Here is a 16,678-nt window from a genome sequence, read left to right as displayed (position 1 = left end):
TGTATCTTGTGCGCACCAGATAAGTAAAATAATCTCCCTATACTATAGGGAGATTATTTTACTTGTCTTTCTATAGGAACAAGTAAATGGATGATTGGCCTATGCTTTATTATTATTATTTTCTTTTGCCTGTTTACCACAGGGCTAAGCTGCTTTTATAGCTTAGAAGAGCTGCAGAAATTTCGTTATGACATTCCCAAGGTGAAAATTAAACTTGTTCAGTAGAGACGCACATGAACTTTCAGTAAATTATCTTTAGAGAACAAGATATTTGTTGTGTGTGAACAGTGGAGTATTCCATCACAGTGACTGAACGACTCCCAATTCACAATAGCACAGTAAATGATCATGGCTGTATTTACCCACCAACTATATCACCCCTCTATCCAAAGTACATGTCATCTTGTCATGTTCAGGTAAACTAATGAAACCATGATGGAGCTTCTCCGTGGTTTAGTGGTTAATGTACCTGTTGTGAGCTGCATTGTTCTGTAGTAGTTACTCCAATAAACAATGTACCACCAATACCACATTTCAACTGGGAATTTGTAGAGCATTTAATACAAGTATTTTAGGACAGAGTGTTTTGAAAATAACTTTATTGTCCATAAGAAATAACTGTCAGAGGAAGAGAACATTAACTGCTTGCACTCACTCAAGGTTTGCACTGCTGAGACGCCTGCAGGAATCAGCCTCTATACATAGAGTAGCTGTGTCTCGAAATGCCACATGGAGTATTATGGATATAGATTTTCTATAGGAGGTAATAAATGTTCTAACATTAGAGAGCAGTTATATTTGTAATACTTGACAATTACTCGTGCATTCTTTTGACAAACCTGAAAAACTGTGCAGTGAGAACACAAGCTTCCACACAATGGAGAGAAACACTTTCTTTCATATTACTTCTGCCATAATTTAAAATAGTGAAAAACAAAGCTTTTTTCAAAAGTAACAGTAGGACTGAACTGGAAACAAGCTTTAGAATACAGAGATCCACTTAACTTCCTCAACATTGAACAGTCCTTCAGAATGACAAGGAACTTTAAATATCAAAGGCCAGCTAATCCTTTGTACAGCGGCTTTCCAACATAGTCACAGTTTTATTAAAGAACCCCTCATCAAATTGTAAAAAAAAAAAAATTAAAGCACTTATTTATATATATGGACACTTGACAAATTCAAGCTTTTCTCTGATAATTTCTCTGTCATCTGTCCAATTCAAGCATGGCTACAGCACAGCTTTCCTCAGTGTCCGAGAAGCCCAGTGCCTGCAGAGAGACACAAACATTGACACTGAATCAGAACCTTTCAATACCAATACAACAAAAACAGCAAGTCCATTGTAATATTTTTGAAATGATCTGATAACATAAACAAAATAACAGTGTGGTGAAATTCAGAGCTTAACAGTCAAACTCAGCAGTACGGATACAATTTAGTCCGGTACCAAATGTATTTATCTTTAATACCAAGCAGGTAAGGTCAAATCCATGCATTCACAGATCGAAGTCGGAATTAAAAATTCTACAACAAAGAGAAAGGCATGTAACAATACTCCAAGCTCCAGAGCTCTGAACCAGTGGCCACACCTCTGAGGGTTTTCAAACAGAATAATGAAGTAAATTCAGTCTGATCATCAGGGTTGTCCCTCTCAGCTTTAATGCATCGATGTAGACAAAACATTAACTTCCTCCATGATGAAGGGAAAAACAAAAACAAATGCTCACCTTTGAATCCCTCTTCAGGCATTCTCACTGTGAAGGAAGGATATGACTGTATAAGAACATTATCATCATTTGACTTTTTCATTTTAAATAAATCAAGACTAATGAGTCATCTACAGTGGAGGTGAAGATAAGGCCTCTTACCCTGGTAGACATCATCCATTGCAGCAAAGTCTGCTATTGGCTCATCAGCCTGAGGGGGAACAATGGAATGAATGTTTTGGATTTTAGATGATTGATTTCGATAAGAATTCAGCGTTAAAGGTGCAATGTTAAGGATTCCTCTGTGACCATCCAGCCACTGGAGATTCAAAGAAGCTGTACCTTCAGACAGATGATGCTTTCTGGAATGACGCCCAGACTGCCCAAAGTGGCCGAGTCGTCTGTCAGACTTTTTCCATCAATGGAGAGGTTCTGGTCAAATGGAGCCACAGAGAAGGCGTGCATAATCTAAAGGATCAAAGGGAAGTTTGTTTTTTATTTTTTATATGACTTATTATATCATATTATTATTAATAATGACTTATTATTATTACACTTGATCCGGTTATTTGGAGCCCTCACCTGTATTTTCAGCTCTTTAAGTGTCTGATTAGCTGAAACTATGAGTGCTTTCTCTCCTCGGAGTTTCCTGTGCCGGGTGCTTCTCCTGATTCCACCTAGTTTGGTCATGTTGCTCACAGGAACAGCCGCTGCTGAGGCTGTGCTGCTGTCACACAGCTTTAGCCGCTTTGCACCATCTTCTGACTGTAAGAAATGTATGATTTATGTTAGGTACAATCAATTACTATTGGACATCATGGTTTGTTTGTGACACAGAACCATCTGGAAAGTCTTTGTTGGAAACAGAAAGGGCTGGTGCTTTCAAAAAAGTACATGGTAAATGGTCTGTATTTATATAGCGCTTTTCTAGTCGTGATGACCACTCAAAGTGCTTTTCAGTACAGTTTTACATTCACACACAGTCATACAGTGCATCTATGTGCAGCACTTTTTCTGTATGTGATTGGATGAACCATCTGTCTATCACTGACGAAGTCCATCGAGAAAAGAGTGAAAACACGTTTTCCACTGAGAAAAGTCTTCAGAATGATTCTTTGCTCTTTCAATGAAGAAATACTTTCCGTGCAAATGTCTTCAGGAGGAAACATTGTTGTTGACAGTTGCTTGTCATAGATGTCACACATCTGAAGGAGCCTGTATTTCCTCCCTCATAGGACACTAATTGATCTGAACAACTGTGGTTCAGCCACAAGTAAATAGCTTGGAGCTTGGACAGCTGGATTCTCTCTTTTGTGAAATCTGTCTGTGTCACAAGCTTCCCTTTTATAAGTTCCACTGGTTTTACTGTCCACTGGTACTGTTAATTGAATACTGATAGTTGAAAGAGAAAACATGAAGGCGGCATCAAAGAGCAACAAAGACAGATGGAGAAAATTAGGGTTTTAAAACAACGTTGTATTTACTTTAAAATAACAATTTGATGGTACACTGACTTGTAATAGGGAGATTGATGACTTTCATTCTCACCCCGCACCTGTGGAGCCAAAGCCTGTTCTTGCACCATAGAACGTATATTAAGCAGGTGTAATCTGCAGTGCCAAGTGGCACACACACCACCTATTATGGGTCTTCAGGTAGCCATTAGCAGCAGCTAGCTTGGTAATTCTGTCTTTCATTTGTCATCCCCTTCAATTAAGTTTGGCTTCGATTTCTGAAGAGGTAATAAATAAGCACACATGCAGGCTAAATATGTACAGGTGCAGAACATAAAATCATTCACTCCACTACGTCTTCAAACTGTATGGCTCCCAGTAAAATATTCATTTATTGGTTTAATGAAGCGAAGTGTCCTTGGGCAAGATGCTGAACCCCGAATTGCCCCTCATAAAACAAAAAAGTGCTGCTAATAGATGCACTGTATGAATGTGTGTGTGTGAATGTAAAACTGTACTGTAAAGAGCTTTGAGTGGTCAAGACTAGAAAAGCGCTATATAATTACAAACCATTTACCATTTAATTGTATGTTTCGATGGAAGGTGGAGAGTTACATAATGTTGTTATTCTATGCTCTTTAAAAATAATGTGAACAAAGGGAATTTACCAGAACAACCAGGATGTCTAGTTTGATTGTATTTACACAGGGAGTATTTGGCTGCCTTTACTACTGTTATGGTCGCTCCTGTTACAACTGCTGCTTGCAGTCAGTGGATATCATGTGTGTGTTGTCACCCTTAGTCTACTGCTGTAGCATGGTGAACCTACCTGGCTAAAGTCTGGGTCTATCTCTCCATCCACCTTCGGAAGTTCTTCTTTCTCGTCCTCTGCCTCAGAGCTGCTGGCGTTTGTCTCCGGAGCTGCCTCCTTTAACAGCTATGCATCATATATGCAATGTAGAAAAACACAAACTTTAAGACTGCACATTAGACACTACAGTTGGTGACAAAATACCTCTGTCTGTTTAATTGACTTAAAATTTGCTTTTTATTGTACCCTCTGGTCTTCGATGACTTTCCGGATGTAGATGGTTGCCTGGGTGTACTCTCTGAGGTCCCTCTGCTGCTGGAAAAGGAAGCTCTCTCTGCACTCCCAACACAGATCTAAACACAATAACACACACACACGTGCAGGCACACGCGCAGGCACACGCGCACACACACACACACACAAAGAGTGTAACAAAGAAACTTTAAAAAAGGCTTAAGATTCAAAATGGCCATTAAATTTATCAAAAAATTCCAAATGCATATTCTACTTTTTAGTTGCATGGACATTTGATACTTCTTGATGCTAAAAAAGTGTAACTACCATCTTATAAAAGCTGTGAATCCAAGTTCTACACAAAGGAAGAACTTTTTATTACAGAAAATAAATTTTTGTCAATATTTAAGCCTACAGGCACTGAATGTTTGACATTTGAAAATAGATGAGTGTAATCTTATTTTTAAGTATATGAAAGAAGTAAATATAAATATTCGAGGTAAAACATTTGGGATAACTGTAGTCTCACCAGGCTGAGTGGTGAACTGGGTGGTAGGTCCACTTGGTGTGGTTTGTTTGAAGCAGTGGATGGAGATGGGCTGGTCCACAATGAAGAGTCTGCTAATCACTTCCCATTCGTTGGGCCAGAGCAGAGCTATACTGTGCAGGACAAACAGCAAAACAGGACATCACAACAGTGTGCAGTCAGTATGACTTGAGGTCAGGTCGTCATATATTTTCATTTTATTAATGCAACTTGCCCAGTTACTTTAAAATAATTAACCCAGCTGTTCAGACCTTATCAAGAGTAGCTTAAGAAAGTAAACAAAGTTTGTACGTGAAGCATGACTACTGCCCATTCTAAGTTTAGGGTTTAGTGTTTGTTTTGGATGTTCTTGAAAGTGAAGTTTAACTTCTGTTCCAGTTTTTTTTTAGTTTAAAAATTGGGAGTTAGGTGAGTTAACTCTCACTATATACATAAGTTGATTTTGACTTTTACAAGTGAACTCCACAAGTCACTTTTAGATAAGCAGAACTCACTGTTGTGCATCTCCGCTGATCAGGGAGTCATGGGTAAACATGAACCCTCCATGGGGGCAGAGAAGCAGAGTGTTGCCCACATTAGACACTGGAGAGGATTTTGTGGGTCTCCTTGAAAACACACAGATGGGAGGAAAAAAAACATTTGATGTACTGACTAAATCATACTGTAAAATAGTTTGTAAAAACAAACATAAATTACGAACAATCATTACTAATGAAGCAAATCTGATAATGTCATTTCATCAATTTCACTACTGAAACAAACATACCTGATAAATTTTCTCCACTCATCCACAAAGAACAGAGGAACTATGTAAAGAACATCTGTGCCCTGTAGAGACAAGCCAGAGAACAATTAGTGTATTCATCTACCAGCCACAGTGATAATCTGTCATAACACTGTATTAACTGTCTCACACACACACACACACACACACACACACACACACACACACACACACCACACACACACACACACACACACACACACACACACACACACACACACACACACACACACACACACACACACACCTGAGGCCACTTGGTGAGGGTTGGCCGATTCTTCTCATTGAAAAGGTTGAGCAGCTGGTTCTTCTGGTCCAGGGCCATCATCTTACTGATTGCCTCATTGTCCTTCTCCTCCTGTTCTAACGTCTGGACACAAAACAACGATAACTTTTTATTCTTAAAATTACTCAATGGCTTACATGCTGGACATATCTAGGAACTGTGGAGGCATTACTGTGTCTGTATGACTACAGCTTTCATCAGTTTGGCTCCCTTTTTTGGGGGTGGCTGTGGCTCACGGGGGAACCCTGTGTAAATAAAGCCCTTTAACATTCCCTTTATTTCCAGGCTGGGGATTAAGGTGAAGCAACAGAGCCTAAACATCTCTTGTGCAGCCAATCATAACAGCAGTACTGTGCATAATTCAACCTTTACATTTACAATTTCAAAGTAGGCATAGAGAAACTACAATTTGTAAAAAACATTGTAGTTAGGGGTCAAAATAAAACATGACAATTACATTTTTAAGGATTTAAGTGAGGGACCAGTTTATTGCATCCCTAAATGGTTTTTAAATAGTTGTATTTCAATCTGCTTAATTCTTACATACATTTTGAAAATTGCATTAGAAAATGATGCTCATGGCAATGTTTGGGAAAAAACTGAGCAAATAGGTTTTTATGCTCATTTGAGATAGTTAACATGTTTCACAGAAACATCTTTTCTGAATAAGTTCTGTCGTAGCAAACATTTAGCTCACATGACTGATGAGCTTTTTCCAGTGCTTGACAAAAAGAAAAAAGGTTCTTGTTATGCTTCAATTTTACTGCAAATTTGACAATTATATAGAGACGTGGCTAATGTCTTACTCACCAGGCACTGCTGACAGGGCTCTTGGTTTTGGGTGAATTCTGGGGCTTTGGAGAAGTATGCCCTTAGCTTGGTCCAAACTTCAGTGGATACTAACTTCCGTTCAGTCTCGAGAATAGTCAGACCCCCTACAGCAGGATCAAACACACACATTTAAGAGCCAGTGCATCAACGATTGAACTCTGGGTTCTTTTGTAATAGTGACAGTTAAGATTTTCTCTTTAATCGTAGTACAATGTCAGTGTTAAAGGGTTTATAGATGCAAATGATAGGACGTACCATGACTGCAGACAATGTCTTCATTGAAAGTCTTCATCTCATCCTCGTTGCCCTCTGAGAGCTCTGAACTGAACTCTACAACCAAACAATTCACCAAGAATGTTAACAGTAGGGTTCAGTATTGAAAGCCAAACCACTATCGATTGACGATATATTCGCACAGGTGTTTGTGTCGCCATTATAAGCGAATGCATGAAAGGACTTTTTGCCAAGAAGAATATAAAATCACCTGATCATGGCAAGCAGAAGTATCTTCGAAGAAATTCTTAGCAAACGTGCAGCAAAAGATTCTAACATGATGGATTTACCTGCTCTATATGCAAATAATCCAGACTATCATTTGTGTTCTTGAAAACCAAATTATGTTGTTTTCGCCTAGTCTGAGTTTTCAGATGTGTCCAATGACACTGTATGTGTTTGTGTCGGTCTGTGTCTGCGTGTCAGAGAGGGAGAGAAAGAGATGGAGCAGAGTGAGGATGGAATGAATGACTGAATGCACACAGTTATGAAGAGAGATTTGAGCCATTTAAGAAAAGTATTAGTCATTATGGGGTTATGTGTGATATTGTGGCTATAATCAAATGAATGTAAGACACTGAGAAGAGTAAAAAAAAGCATTTAAACTGTACTGAATCAGAAACGTGAGCTGTCGGAGTATGTGTTTGTGTGTCAGCTGGAGTGAGACAGAAGTGACAGAGTTGAATCAGGATTGACCGAATGAATAAATTAATATAAATCATATAACATATAATAAGTGTTACTGTTTTTTAATTTACATCGAAGGGCTGGGTATTGCCATTGACCATTTAATTGAGTTTTCTTGCCTGACTAATATATTAATATTTGTATGAGTTATTGTAAAGAAGAATTTGTATGGTGTTTATTAAGTCTCAAAATATCTGCGCTAACTCGCCATTCCCTGCGCTTGCAAATGCACAACACCATTCAACAGTCTTGCTCATCAAGTTGAATTGTGAGACTTTGAAGGGCAGGGACAATGGCTGATGCTCACCTTCTTTGATTGCTCACTTTGAACACATGCTCGCAAATATGCCTCTCTGCCCACTACTATTCTATGTGCTTGTAGACTCACAAGTTCACGAGCTCGCAAATTTTGAGACTAAATAAACGCTATGAATTACGTCACTTACAAGAGAACACAGCAGGAAAAACTAAATCATTTCCATTCCCCCAACCTTTGATGTGTGGTCCCTGTCCATTGGTCTGGCCATTGCTGTGTTTGGTTTCATGTTCATCCTCCTCCAGCTGTTCCAAAGCCAACTGCCTCCAGCTACGCAGAGATGCTTTGCCCACCCAGTAACCCTCGTCACTGAAACACACACATGTGCACACACACAATAAATAAAGACCCATGATTATGTTCCAGTGAAATTCTGGACCTTTGAATACTTTTCTCTTATCTGCAATAGTTCTGAATTACTCCCTATTCATTTTTTGCATATTCAAATAACTATTTATCTCCCCTGAATCAATAAGCATAGCTAACCCTAACAACACAAGAGGCTTAACCCATTAACACTTATGCTGAGTGTTTGCACCTGAGCGTGCGTTTGACCAGGTTGGAGACCTCCTTGTAGTCTTCATTGAGCTGGTTCTTCAGCCGCAGCACTCGGCATCGCTGTCCAACACACTCACTACACAGTGAGGAATCTGAACAAACAAATAAAACTGTTTTGTAAAAATGGAAGAGACAAATATCGTGGTTTTTGAGCAGTTTGTACTAAAGACATTTCTCGAAAGTGTAAAGTTTCTCATATAACAAACAAGTGTATTTCCAAAACTCCAGAAATACAGGCAGCAAATCCAACCATGGTTTTGGTTTCATGGTATTTCTACTGGTGTTAATGATTTGTTAGTGAATGATTAATTACAACAGAAAATGTGTGGCTGCTTCTTTGACTGTAGTGGGACAGTACTGTCCCACTAACCAGCCATCTTATTTAGTTGTAGTAATGAACCTGCACACATAACCCACCCCTGGCCTTGGAGATACACTCTAAATAAAGACGTTACTTCACTAACTTTACTCCTCTGTTTATTTTATAACAGAGGGATTAGTAGGCTCTGATAAAAGAATTGAACAGGCTGTGGATAGTCCATAATCTGTTTGGGTCTGATTACATGAGCACATATTTCATTTGATGATTTTCAGATTTTTCATAAAAAAATTATAAAGTCAGAGTTTTGATACGTAGCTAACTATTTAATGAATAGCACTTAAACTGAAGCAGATTCATTTGAGAAGAGACCACACCCTTTGTAAGACCTACCGTCCAGTCTCGGCCCTCCGCCGTATCGCTCATAGAGGAGCTGAGCAGCTTGCAGAGAAATCCTTTTGGAATCTCCCACCTTGTCTGGGTGCAGTTTACCGTGTGAACAAAGGAAGAAAGAGTTGTCGATGTCTTTTGTGGCAGTGGAGTCATCCAGCCACTTCTTCAGCCAGTCCAGGGGGATAAACTCATATGGCTCACCTGAGGAGAGAAGTGCATCAAACAACAAGAGACACAGGATCTTTAATTTTGATTCTTTAAATGAAGAATTCCCCTGTGATTAACAACTGTCAGTGTATTCTCCCTTACATGTACACGCCCAATGCATGTTAAGTATGGGAATTGAATGTAAGTAAATACAAATAGGGTTATTGTCTAATAATGTCATAAGGTTTTAGCTTTGTAAGAATCACAAATCATAGTGGTTCAGGTGTGCTGTGGAATACTCGCAGTTTTACTACAGGTAGGGGAGCTGTAGTATGAGTGAAACAAAATCTTCCATTAGTGGGATTGTCCCTTTGTCACACTTTCTTTAGTCATAATGTACTTTTATTGTTTATATTTAATTTTCTAACTTAAAGTCACAACAAACATTTAACTCTCTTCAATGTTTACGTTACAGAGTGTGTGATTGAGGAATGTTTTTACTGACCTTCTTTTGTGGGTAAAAGCTCGTAGAGTTCCTTCACCTCCTCGTGCTTGGCCTTGCCCTTATCCACGCTCTGTTTTCTCATGTCTGCCATTTCACTGCACCACTCCTCAAATTTATGGTTGTCTTGGTCCACCAACCTCTGAAGGAAGGCTGGCAGGAAAGAGACAAATTCATCCACTAGACAAGGCAACACAGAGCAGGTGGGAGGTAGGGCTGAGAAATAAATTTAATTCAATTCAAATTAGCTTTTGCATGATGTATAAATTGTCCAAATCTTGAAAATCTGATTATTGCAATTTGCTCAAAAGGGTATTTTAGGTCAATAGCTGATGTCTCCGGTGGCTCGCTGCCTCAGACCATCTCTTGAATTTAATGGTTACATCTTCAAAGAAGACGGACTAGAGAACCATTCTGGATACTGGTCTGTGTTCTCAGTTTGTGTTCGCTATCGAGGTATGAAAAGCGCAGAGATTCTACTTTGCTCAGTCTCTAACTGACTATTAAAGTGGAGGATGGTGCTCTATGACTGTGTACGATAGATCTTGCATCAACTGGAACACCAACAGCTTTTAAACTTTTAAAAATGTTTATGGCCCAGCTCTAGTGGTATAAGCTGGGAATCATTAAGAATAAGAATCATTTGGGTCCAAAAAATAAATGAAGGAACACCAGCGAATATGTGAGATTTTAAATTGTAAATCTCTACTGCTCACCTGGCACCTCGATGTTGGTCCTGGAGGGATCTGAGCTCTCCTCTTCCTGGACCTTATACACCAGCATGTAGGCATTTCTGGAGCAGTGGAAGCCTTTACTGCACTTTGGCTTTCGTGTCTGGGACTTAACTGTCTCGGCTAGGGACCATGAAGATCAAGAAGAAAAAGTAACAAGTGTAAGTGTATAGATTTACAGACATGACTCTCACCCCTAATGTTTTAAACTTGTGCTTCTTTAAGTCACCAAAGCACCATCAAAGTGGAAAATACACTTTTTTGACAAAACCTTTCAGCTGTCTTACAATATGACGCTTCACAAAAAAAACCAAGAATTCTACATTACAAATTATACTGAATAACAATAAAACATAAAGGTATCCCTGGCTTTCAGGAAGGAGTACATGTGTATTTATTGCTCACCAATGTCCTCCTCAATGCCAAGCTGCAGCTTCTTGCCTTCCATCTTCTCAATTTCCTCATCGTTGAATTTGTACCAATCACCAGTACGAGCATCCTTCACGTGGGCAATGTAGTGGCCTGAGTACGCACTGATGCCCCGATGGATCAGCACTGCACTCAGTTCATAAACACACTTCTGGTCTGTAGAAACAGTCAGATCAATCATGCATCAAGCTCAACAACACAATGTCAGATTTCTCAGGCAGTGAAGTTGCTGTGACAGTAATCAATTGCCCATCTGAAAGTACCCTGCTTCAAAATTGACCATGTTTATTTAACCCATAAGACAGCAAATTTCACTCTTGCTTTCTAAATTGAAAACATTTGGTTTTAGTCCTTAGAATGTAAAGAGATGAAAAGAAAACGGAGAGTTCTTTTTTTCTTTTATATAGCTGACACATGCCAGTGTGTATTGACTAGCAAAGGAGAGTGCAGATTGTGTGTATGTGTGTGTGAATCACAGAGAACTGCTGATACCCTCTTTTCCTTCCAGAAATGACCCCATGTCCAGTTGCTCTGGAAAACTGATGAAAGTGTTCAGCTTCTTCTTGTGGCCTGTTTGTCTGAAGAACACAGTAAGGTCACTAAAGTTTCTGTTCTCCCACGAACAGAATGTAAATACAACTGCCCTCAGTAGTTAACCAACTACCTTAACTAAACCCCCAAAAATGTATTAAATCTAGCACTTTGCACAGTGATTTAATAAGACATTTTTTTATTTCCAAAGCCACATATTGCAATTTATTGTTGTTTTACACAATGCACTACAAAGTGTTAGCTTACCTATCAAAGACAAAGCGCATGAGCTGCAGGTTGAGGGTTGGAGGAAGGCTGTGCAGCTTTATCGTTCTGGTGGCGCTTTGTTTACTCTGACAGCTCTCACAGAAGTAGCAGTTATCACCATCCAGCTTCTCCTCCTGCAAGGTGGAGAAGGGAGAACCATTATGAGAAGAACACACAAATACACTCATCAAGACATGGAAAGCAGTATTCAAACTTTACTCCAGCAGATTATGCTTCAGTCTACACTGTTCATTATAAAGTCATCACTGATAAAACAAGTGCATATATGATTCCATGAATCAATTTGATCATACATTTTCACAGGCATTAAATGATGCTGCATGACCTTAAACATTTGTGTAATACTTTGGAGCAGTTAACACAGCAGGAAGCTGAGTGTTTTTTTTCAAATCTTGGGACACTGATCCTGGCCCTGAGATTCCAGGACTCTGACACATTTTTGCTCTTTATAAAAAGTATTGTCTTTCAGCCCACTGCTGTTACTCACATGATAGGTTTATCGACGTCAGTGTCCCTCCTCCGTTTGTGCATGGTTTTTCATGTCATTTTTAAGGTCTCAACCTTACTGTATAAAGTGCCTTGAGATCATGTATATTATGATTTGGCGCTATACAAATAACATTTTATTTAATTCATGAGTAATTATGCACACTTAGAAAGAAATTAGACGTGTTCGTTTTAATGCAGCACATCTAGTCGAACATGGCAGAATTGTCATTGTATAAACATGATACAGAAGAGGGCTAACAGAAATCCCTTTCTGTTTGTATCACCTATTTTCTCACAAGGTCTCAAAACACATTATGTGGCAGGAGTTCTACACGGACACTGACAAAAGTTCTTTGTGTGTTTGGATTCATGCTGTGTGTCCTAAGGAGCATTTTTCCTTTGTTGTGTTGCTGACTCACTCAACATTTTACAATATAAAAATCCCAAATATGATTTACTGCAATAGATAAAAAAGATATAAAAAAGACACTCTCTGTGATAATAAATAATCAGTACCTTCAGGAACTCTGTGACACACTCTCTGAGGTTCTTGTGACCCTGGATGTTGAGCTCCAGCTCGTAGAATCGGGATGGGAGAGCAGATGATCGTCCACACTGATTACACCTAGAAAACAGCCAAACCAAGATATCAGATTCCACCACAGCACTCAAGATAATGGCTCCCACTTGTTCTGGCTCAATACAATTTTTTGTATTATAGATAGCATGACTTTTAACATTTTTCATAAGAAATAAGAACAACGCATCTCTCTGAGCAACAAGAAAACTTAACCTCTGTCAACTTTATAGTCAAAGATTATATGACAATTTAAAAGGAACTTGTGACATACTCAAAAGTAATGCTCTTTTACTTTTAGAAGATTTTAGAAGGCTAACCATACAGCTGTTGGTTATTATGAGCCAAGACCTGACACCTCACTCTCTGAGGATCAGCTTTTATCTTCCTGAGGCTCCAAAGGTAACAGAGTAAGGTCCAATGTATTCTCCACAAAGTCGAGTTAAACAAATAATGCAATGAAGGTAGTTTTGACATGAATCCAGCACAGAAGTTGGAATGAGAAGATCAGCTCCAAAACACCCTTCCACACTTTACGAGAGCACAGTTAGCTAAATATAAATAGTGACATGTTGAGGAGTTGCATTGTCTATAGCCTACTCATATGACACTTTTCCACTTAAGTACAAACTTCATTCATGTTTAAGTATTGAGTGGTCTTACACAGTAACGTAGGAGAACTGTCCACAGAACTGCAGCTGGATGACATTCTGCAGGTTTGAGTTCTTTTGCTTCGACAGTGTGTCCTCCAATAGAGACAAGAAAAGCTTGGAAAACTCCTGGGCATCCTGAAAATGAAGGGTTTGAATTCAGTGGTCTGTAAAGAAAGCGCATCTCTACTTCCTAATAGACACATTGTAAACAAAATTTTGGATTATTAACAGATGAACAAATTTCAAACTGTCAATTTAACTTCTGGGAACTTCTGATGGGTGTTATTTTTTTTACCATTTAGGTACAGAGGTAATATAATACTAAACTCAACAAAGATGTAAGTGAGAAAATTCTGGCACAACTCTCACAATAAGGAAAAAACTGTAAAATCAATATCCACCATCATGTTTCCAACAGTGATGGAATAAACATCCAAGTAAGTGAACGCTCATCACTGAGGGAGCTCTATAATACACTAAAATTAGACGGTACACAGGGAAACCATTCAGTTCAAGCTTTGATAATTTACTAAATCTCATGTCGTGATTTACCTGCTGCTGTCCTGTATCCAGACCCAGTGCTTTAACCAGCCCTGAAGGATCTATGTACTTTCTGTTGCTGTTCTGCAGCAGTGCAAACAGATACTGAAGATGCTCACAGATGGATTGAGGCTCGTACTCTGAAAAGACACAGACGTCTGTCTGAGAGGTGGAAATTCTTTCATAAAACCTACAGAGAGATTAATACAAGTTTACAGTGTGATGTAGGTACTTATAGTAATTTAAAATGATTTGAGACTGTGTCTACAGTCATTATTGCCCCTGTTAATTTGGCAGGCCATATATATAAAGTTTGCAAAAATAATTGTAATTAAATTCATCAAATTTGATATATATTGATGATTCCTTTGGGTATGATGTCTAGCTGCACATTTTTTCAGTACTGTTGGAGGGCTCTGTTCTCAGAGTACCTGCATACTCGTTTGAGTAGTGCTATACTAGCTGACAGTACATGCACTACATGAGGTTTACAGTTTGCACAAAAATACCAAAAAATATTGTTAAAACATGTGAACTTAAAACAGAGAATGAACAAACATAAATAAGTGTCCTCAGTATTTAGTTTTCAGTTGTACCAGACTCAATGTTATGTTCCTGTGCTCTTGAATTATGGCACTGATAGAGGCTCCTCCGCAACTCCAGGTTGTGGAACCACACTTGCAGGAATGTGTTGACGTAACATGTTGCACCCAGGTTGGTCAGTCCGACAAATGTGTTCTGGAAGGAATCAGAGACAGAGAAATAGATAAAAAGATAAGATCAACTGCGTCAATACACATTCCTCCAGCTCTGGTCTGATGATAACATCCTGGGACTTCAGCTGTCCACCTACAATAGACTGGTGAGTATATAATGTGCAGTATGTGCACCTGGTGAAAGAAATACCTTGTCTCGGCGCTCTGAATTTGGGTCATCAATATTGTGGAAAGCATTTTCATCTATGTCCCCCAGCCATGCCTGCTCACCAATGCCCACAAGACAGTTGGGATTCCCTTTGCAGTTCCTCCTGCACAATAGAGTCATGATTTACTTCAGTATTTCACGACCAAATTTAGCAGTAACATCAAACTGCAACCTGCTTAGTGGATACAGAAGTAATGACAAACTCCATGCATGAATCAGTCCATCTTTCAACTCTTTGGAAAAGGTCATTTATACGCATCTATAAGCCACAGAGCAAGATTAAGTTCTGCAACCTTATAGCAGTTGTACATTGAGGTGCCCACTGCCTACCGTCGTGTGTATTAAGGTTATTGTGGTATGTGGGATTAAGGAGTGGAGTGGATCAACCCGATCGTTCAAAATAAGTCAACGAAGCAGCTCTAAAAACAATAAAAATGTGTCCACAAACAATGAAACTAACCAGACCTGTGGTGCACATTAGCACATCTCTGTGAAGCTGGGGCTTAAGCCCTCAACATTAAATCTAACTTCTGCTACTGATATTTTCACTGGAGTAGGCTATCACAACATATGCACCCAGAAATGTTACCATCATACCTGCAGGCTCCTCTCTTGCAGGCCGGGAGGTTGACGCGATATGCTAGCTCGATATGCTCCTGTCTGATTTCTTCTGGTTTCACCGCTTCCACCCAACGCCAAGCCGCTTTCTCCAGTTGTATGCGGGGAGCCATAATCCTGCGATGTATCGTTCAGCACACAGTCAGATACATGAGTCGGAAAAAAAGAGGAGCAGGGTTAGCAAAACCGCTTCTATGAATGCTAACATAGCCGGCTAAAAGGAGCTAACCAAGTTCTTACAGGTCGGAGCCTGGTTCTTACGAAGCTCTTGTTAGCTATGTAGTGCTACTTAACCTAGCTTACAAATGTTGGCCTGGTAATTCCCTCACTGTCATATTGCACTTGAAAGTCAAGCGTATCGTACCACATCTCAGGAACACACAGAACAAGACAATGAAAGAAACCACGACAAATAGTATTTGCAGGGTAACGCCAGAGGTAATGATAACCCTTGTGCTAACGTTAGCTAGCTAGCTAAAATGTAGCTAACCCGACCGGCAGTGTTAGCAAGTCATTTTCCCTGCACTTTCCATTTAGCGCTACCTGACGCTAACGTAACGAGTTTATTGTGTAAAGGTCAAATGCCATCGAACCTTTCATGCGTGCAGCTGCTTCACCAAATATTTATGTATTTTCACATTTTATTCACGGTTTATTTTAGATTTAGCGCCCTTGCGTCAGTTTATAAATATATTATTCTCCGCTCAAAATCAACACGACGTCAACACGTGACGTAGACGACGTCTCTGTGTTGTGACTGGAGCGCGGCACGGATGTGAGCCTTCCATTGTCTTTACATGTCAACACTGCCCATAGAGTATGAGCGACCAGTCCTTCAGAATGTAGGATTTAATGGAGTTTAACCCTGCTCAAATAATATATAAAGCTTATCACTATTCACTTCCCAACAGTAGGCCATGTCAAAGGGATAAATATATGGAAATTATTTAATATTAAATACGCAATATAAGTGTAGGTGAGTTTGTTTAAAATCACCTACACTTTTAAAAGCTTTATATTAAATCCAGGTGAGTCTGAAGTGGAAGT

At 39.2% G+C, this 16,678-nt stretch overlaps 1 protein-coding gene across 4 annotated transcripts; it reads right to left on the bottom strand.

Moving 5' to 3' along the window:
• Positions 1-582: 582 nt before the first annotated feature.
• Positions 583-16,380, bottom strand: usp48 (ubiquitin specific peptidase 48). 4 transcript variants are annotated; one of them, XM_035152443.2, is made up of 28 exons: positions 16,225-16,380; positions 15,611-15,748; positions 14,996-15,116; positions 14,686-14,827; positions 14,102-14,229; positions 13,560-13,684; positions 12,836-12,944; positions 11,810-11,943; positions 11,504-11,589; positions 10,988-11,167; positions 10,568-10,705; positions 9,855-10,004; positions 9,203-9,403; positions 8,471-8,582; positions 8,108-8,241; positions 6,912-6,986; positions 6,636-6,760; positions 5,787-5,909; positions 5,522-5,583; positions 5,250-5,360; positions 4,738-4,868; positions 4,221-4,327; positions 3,993-4,100; positions 2,292-2,474; positions 2,052-2,177; positions 1,872-1,920; positions 1,731-1,757; positions 583-1,271 (listed from the first exon to the last, which is right to left on the bottom strand). In XM_035152443.2, the coding sequence occupies exons 2-28, from the start codon at positions 15,742-15,744 to the stop codon at positions 1,249-1,251; spliced, it is 3,144 nt and encodes a 1,047-aa protein (XP_035008334.1). In that variant the 5' UTR covers positions 15,745-15,748; positions 16,225-16,380; the 3' UTR covers positions 583-1,248. The 4 variants fall into 4 exon arrangements, with proteins under 4 accessions (XP_035008334.1, XP_035008333.1, XP_035008331.1 ...); XM_035152442.2 differs by lacking the exon at positions 16,225-16,380 and adding an exon at positions 15,872-16,196; XM_035152440.2 differs by lacking the exon at positions 16,225-16,380 and adding an exon at positions 15,935-16,196.
• Positions 16,381-16,678: the final 298 nt, after the last annotated feature.

Source organism: Hippoglossus stenolepis, chromosome 3, assembly GCF_022539355.2.
Source record: "Hippoglossus stenolepis isolate QCI-W04-F060 chromosome 3, HSTE1.2, whole genome shotgun sequence".
NCBI classification, from domain to species: domain Eukaryota; kingdom Metazoa; phylum Chordata; class Actinopteri; order Pleuronectiformes; family Pleuronectidae; genus Hippoglossus; species Hippoglossus stenolepis.
Note: the sequence above shows the minus strand (reverse complement) of the source record. Positions and strands in the feature narration are given on the sequence as shown.

Excerpts from the sequence above, each read along its gene's own strand:
- usp48 (XM_035152440.2), bottom strand. The coding sequence starts at position 15,966 with ATGACAGTGAGGGAATTACCAGGCCAACATTT. Across the intron at positions 15,117-15,610 it reads TGCAAGAGAGGAGCCTGCAG|GAGGAACTGCAAAGGGAATC; the intron begins GTATGATGGTAA and ends TCTATTGTGCAG. Across the intron at positions 2,178-2,291 it reads TTAAAGAGCTGAAAATACAG|ATTATGCACGCCTTCTCTGT; the intron begins GTGAGGGCTCCA and ends TTGATCCTTTAG.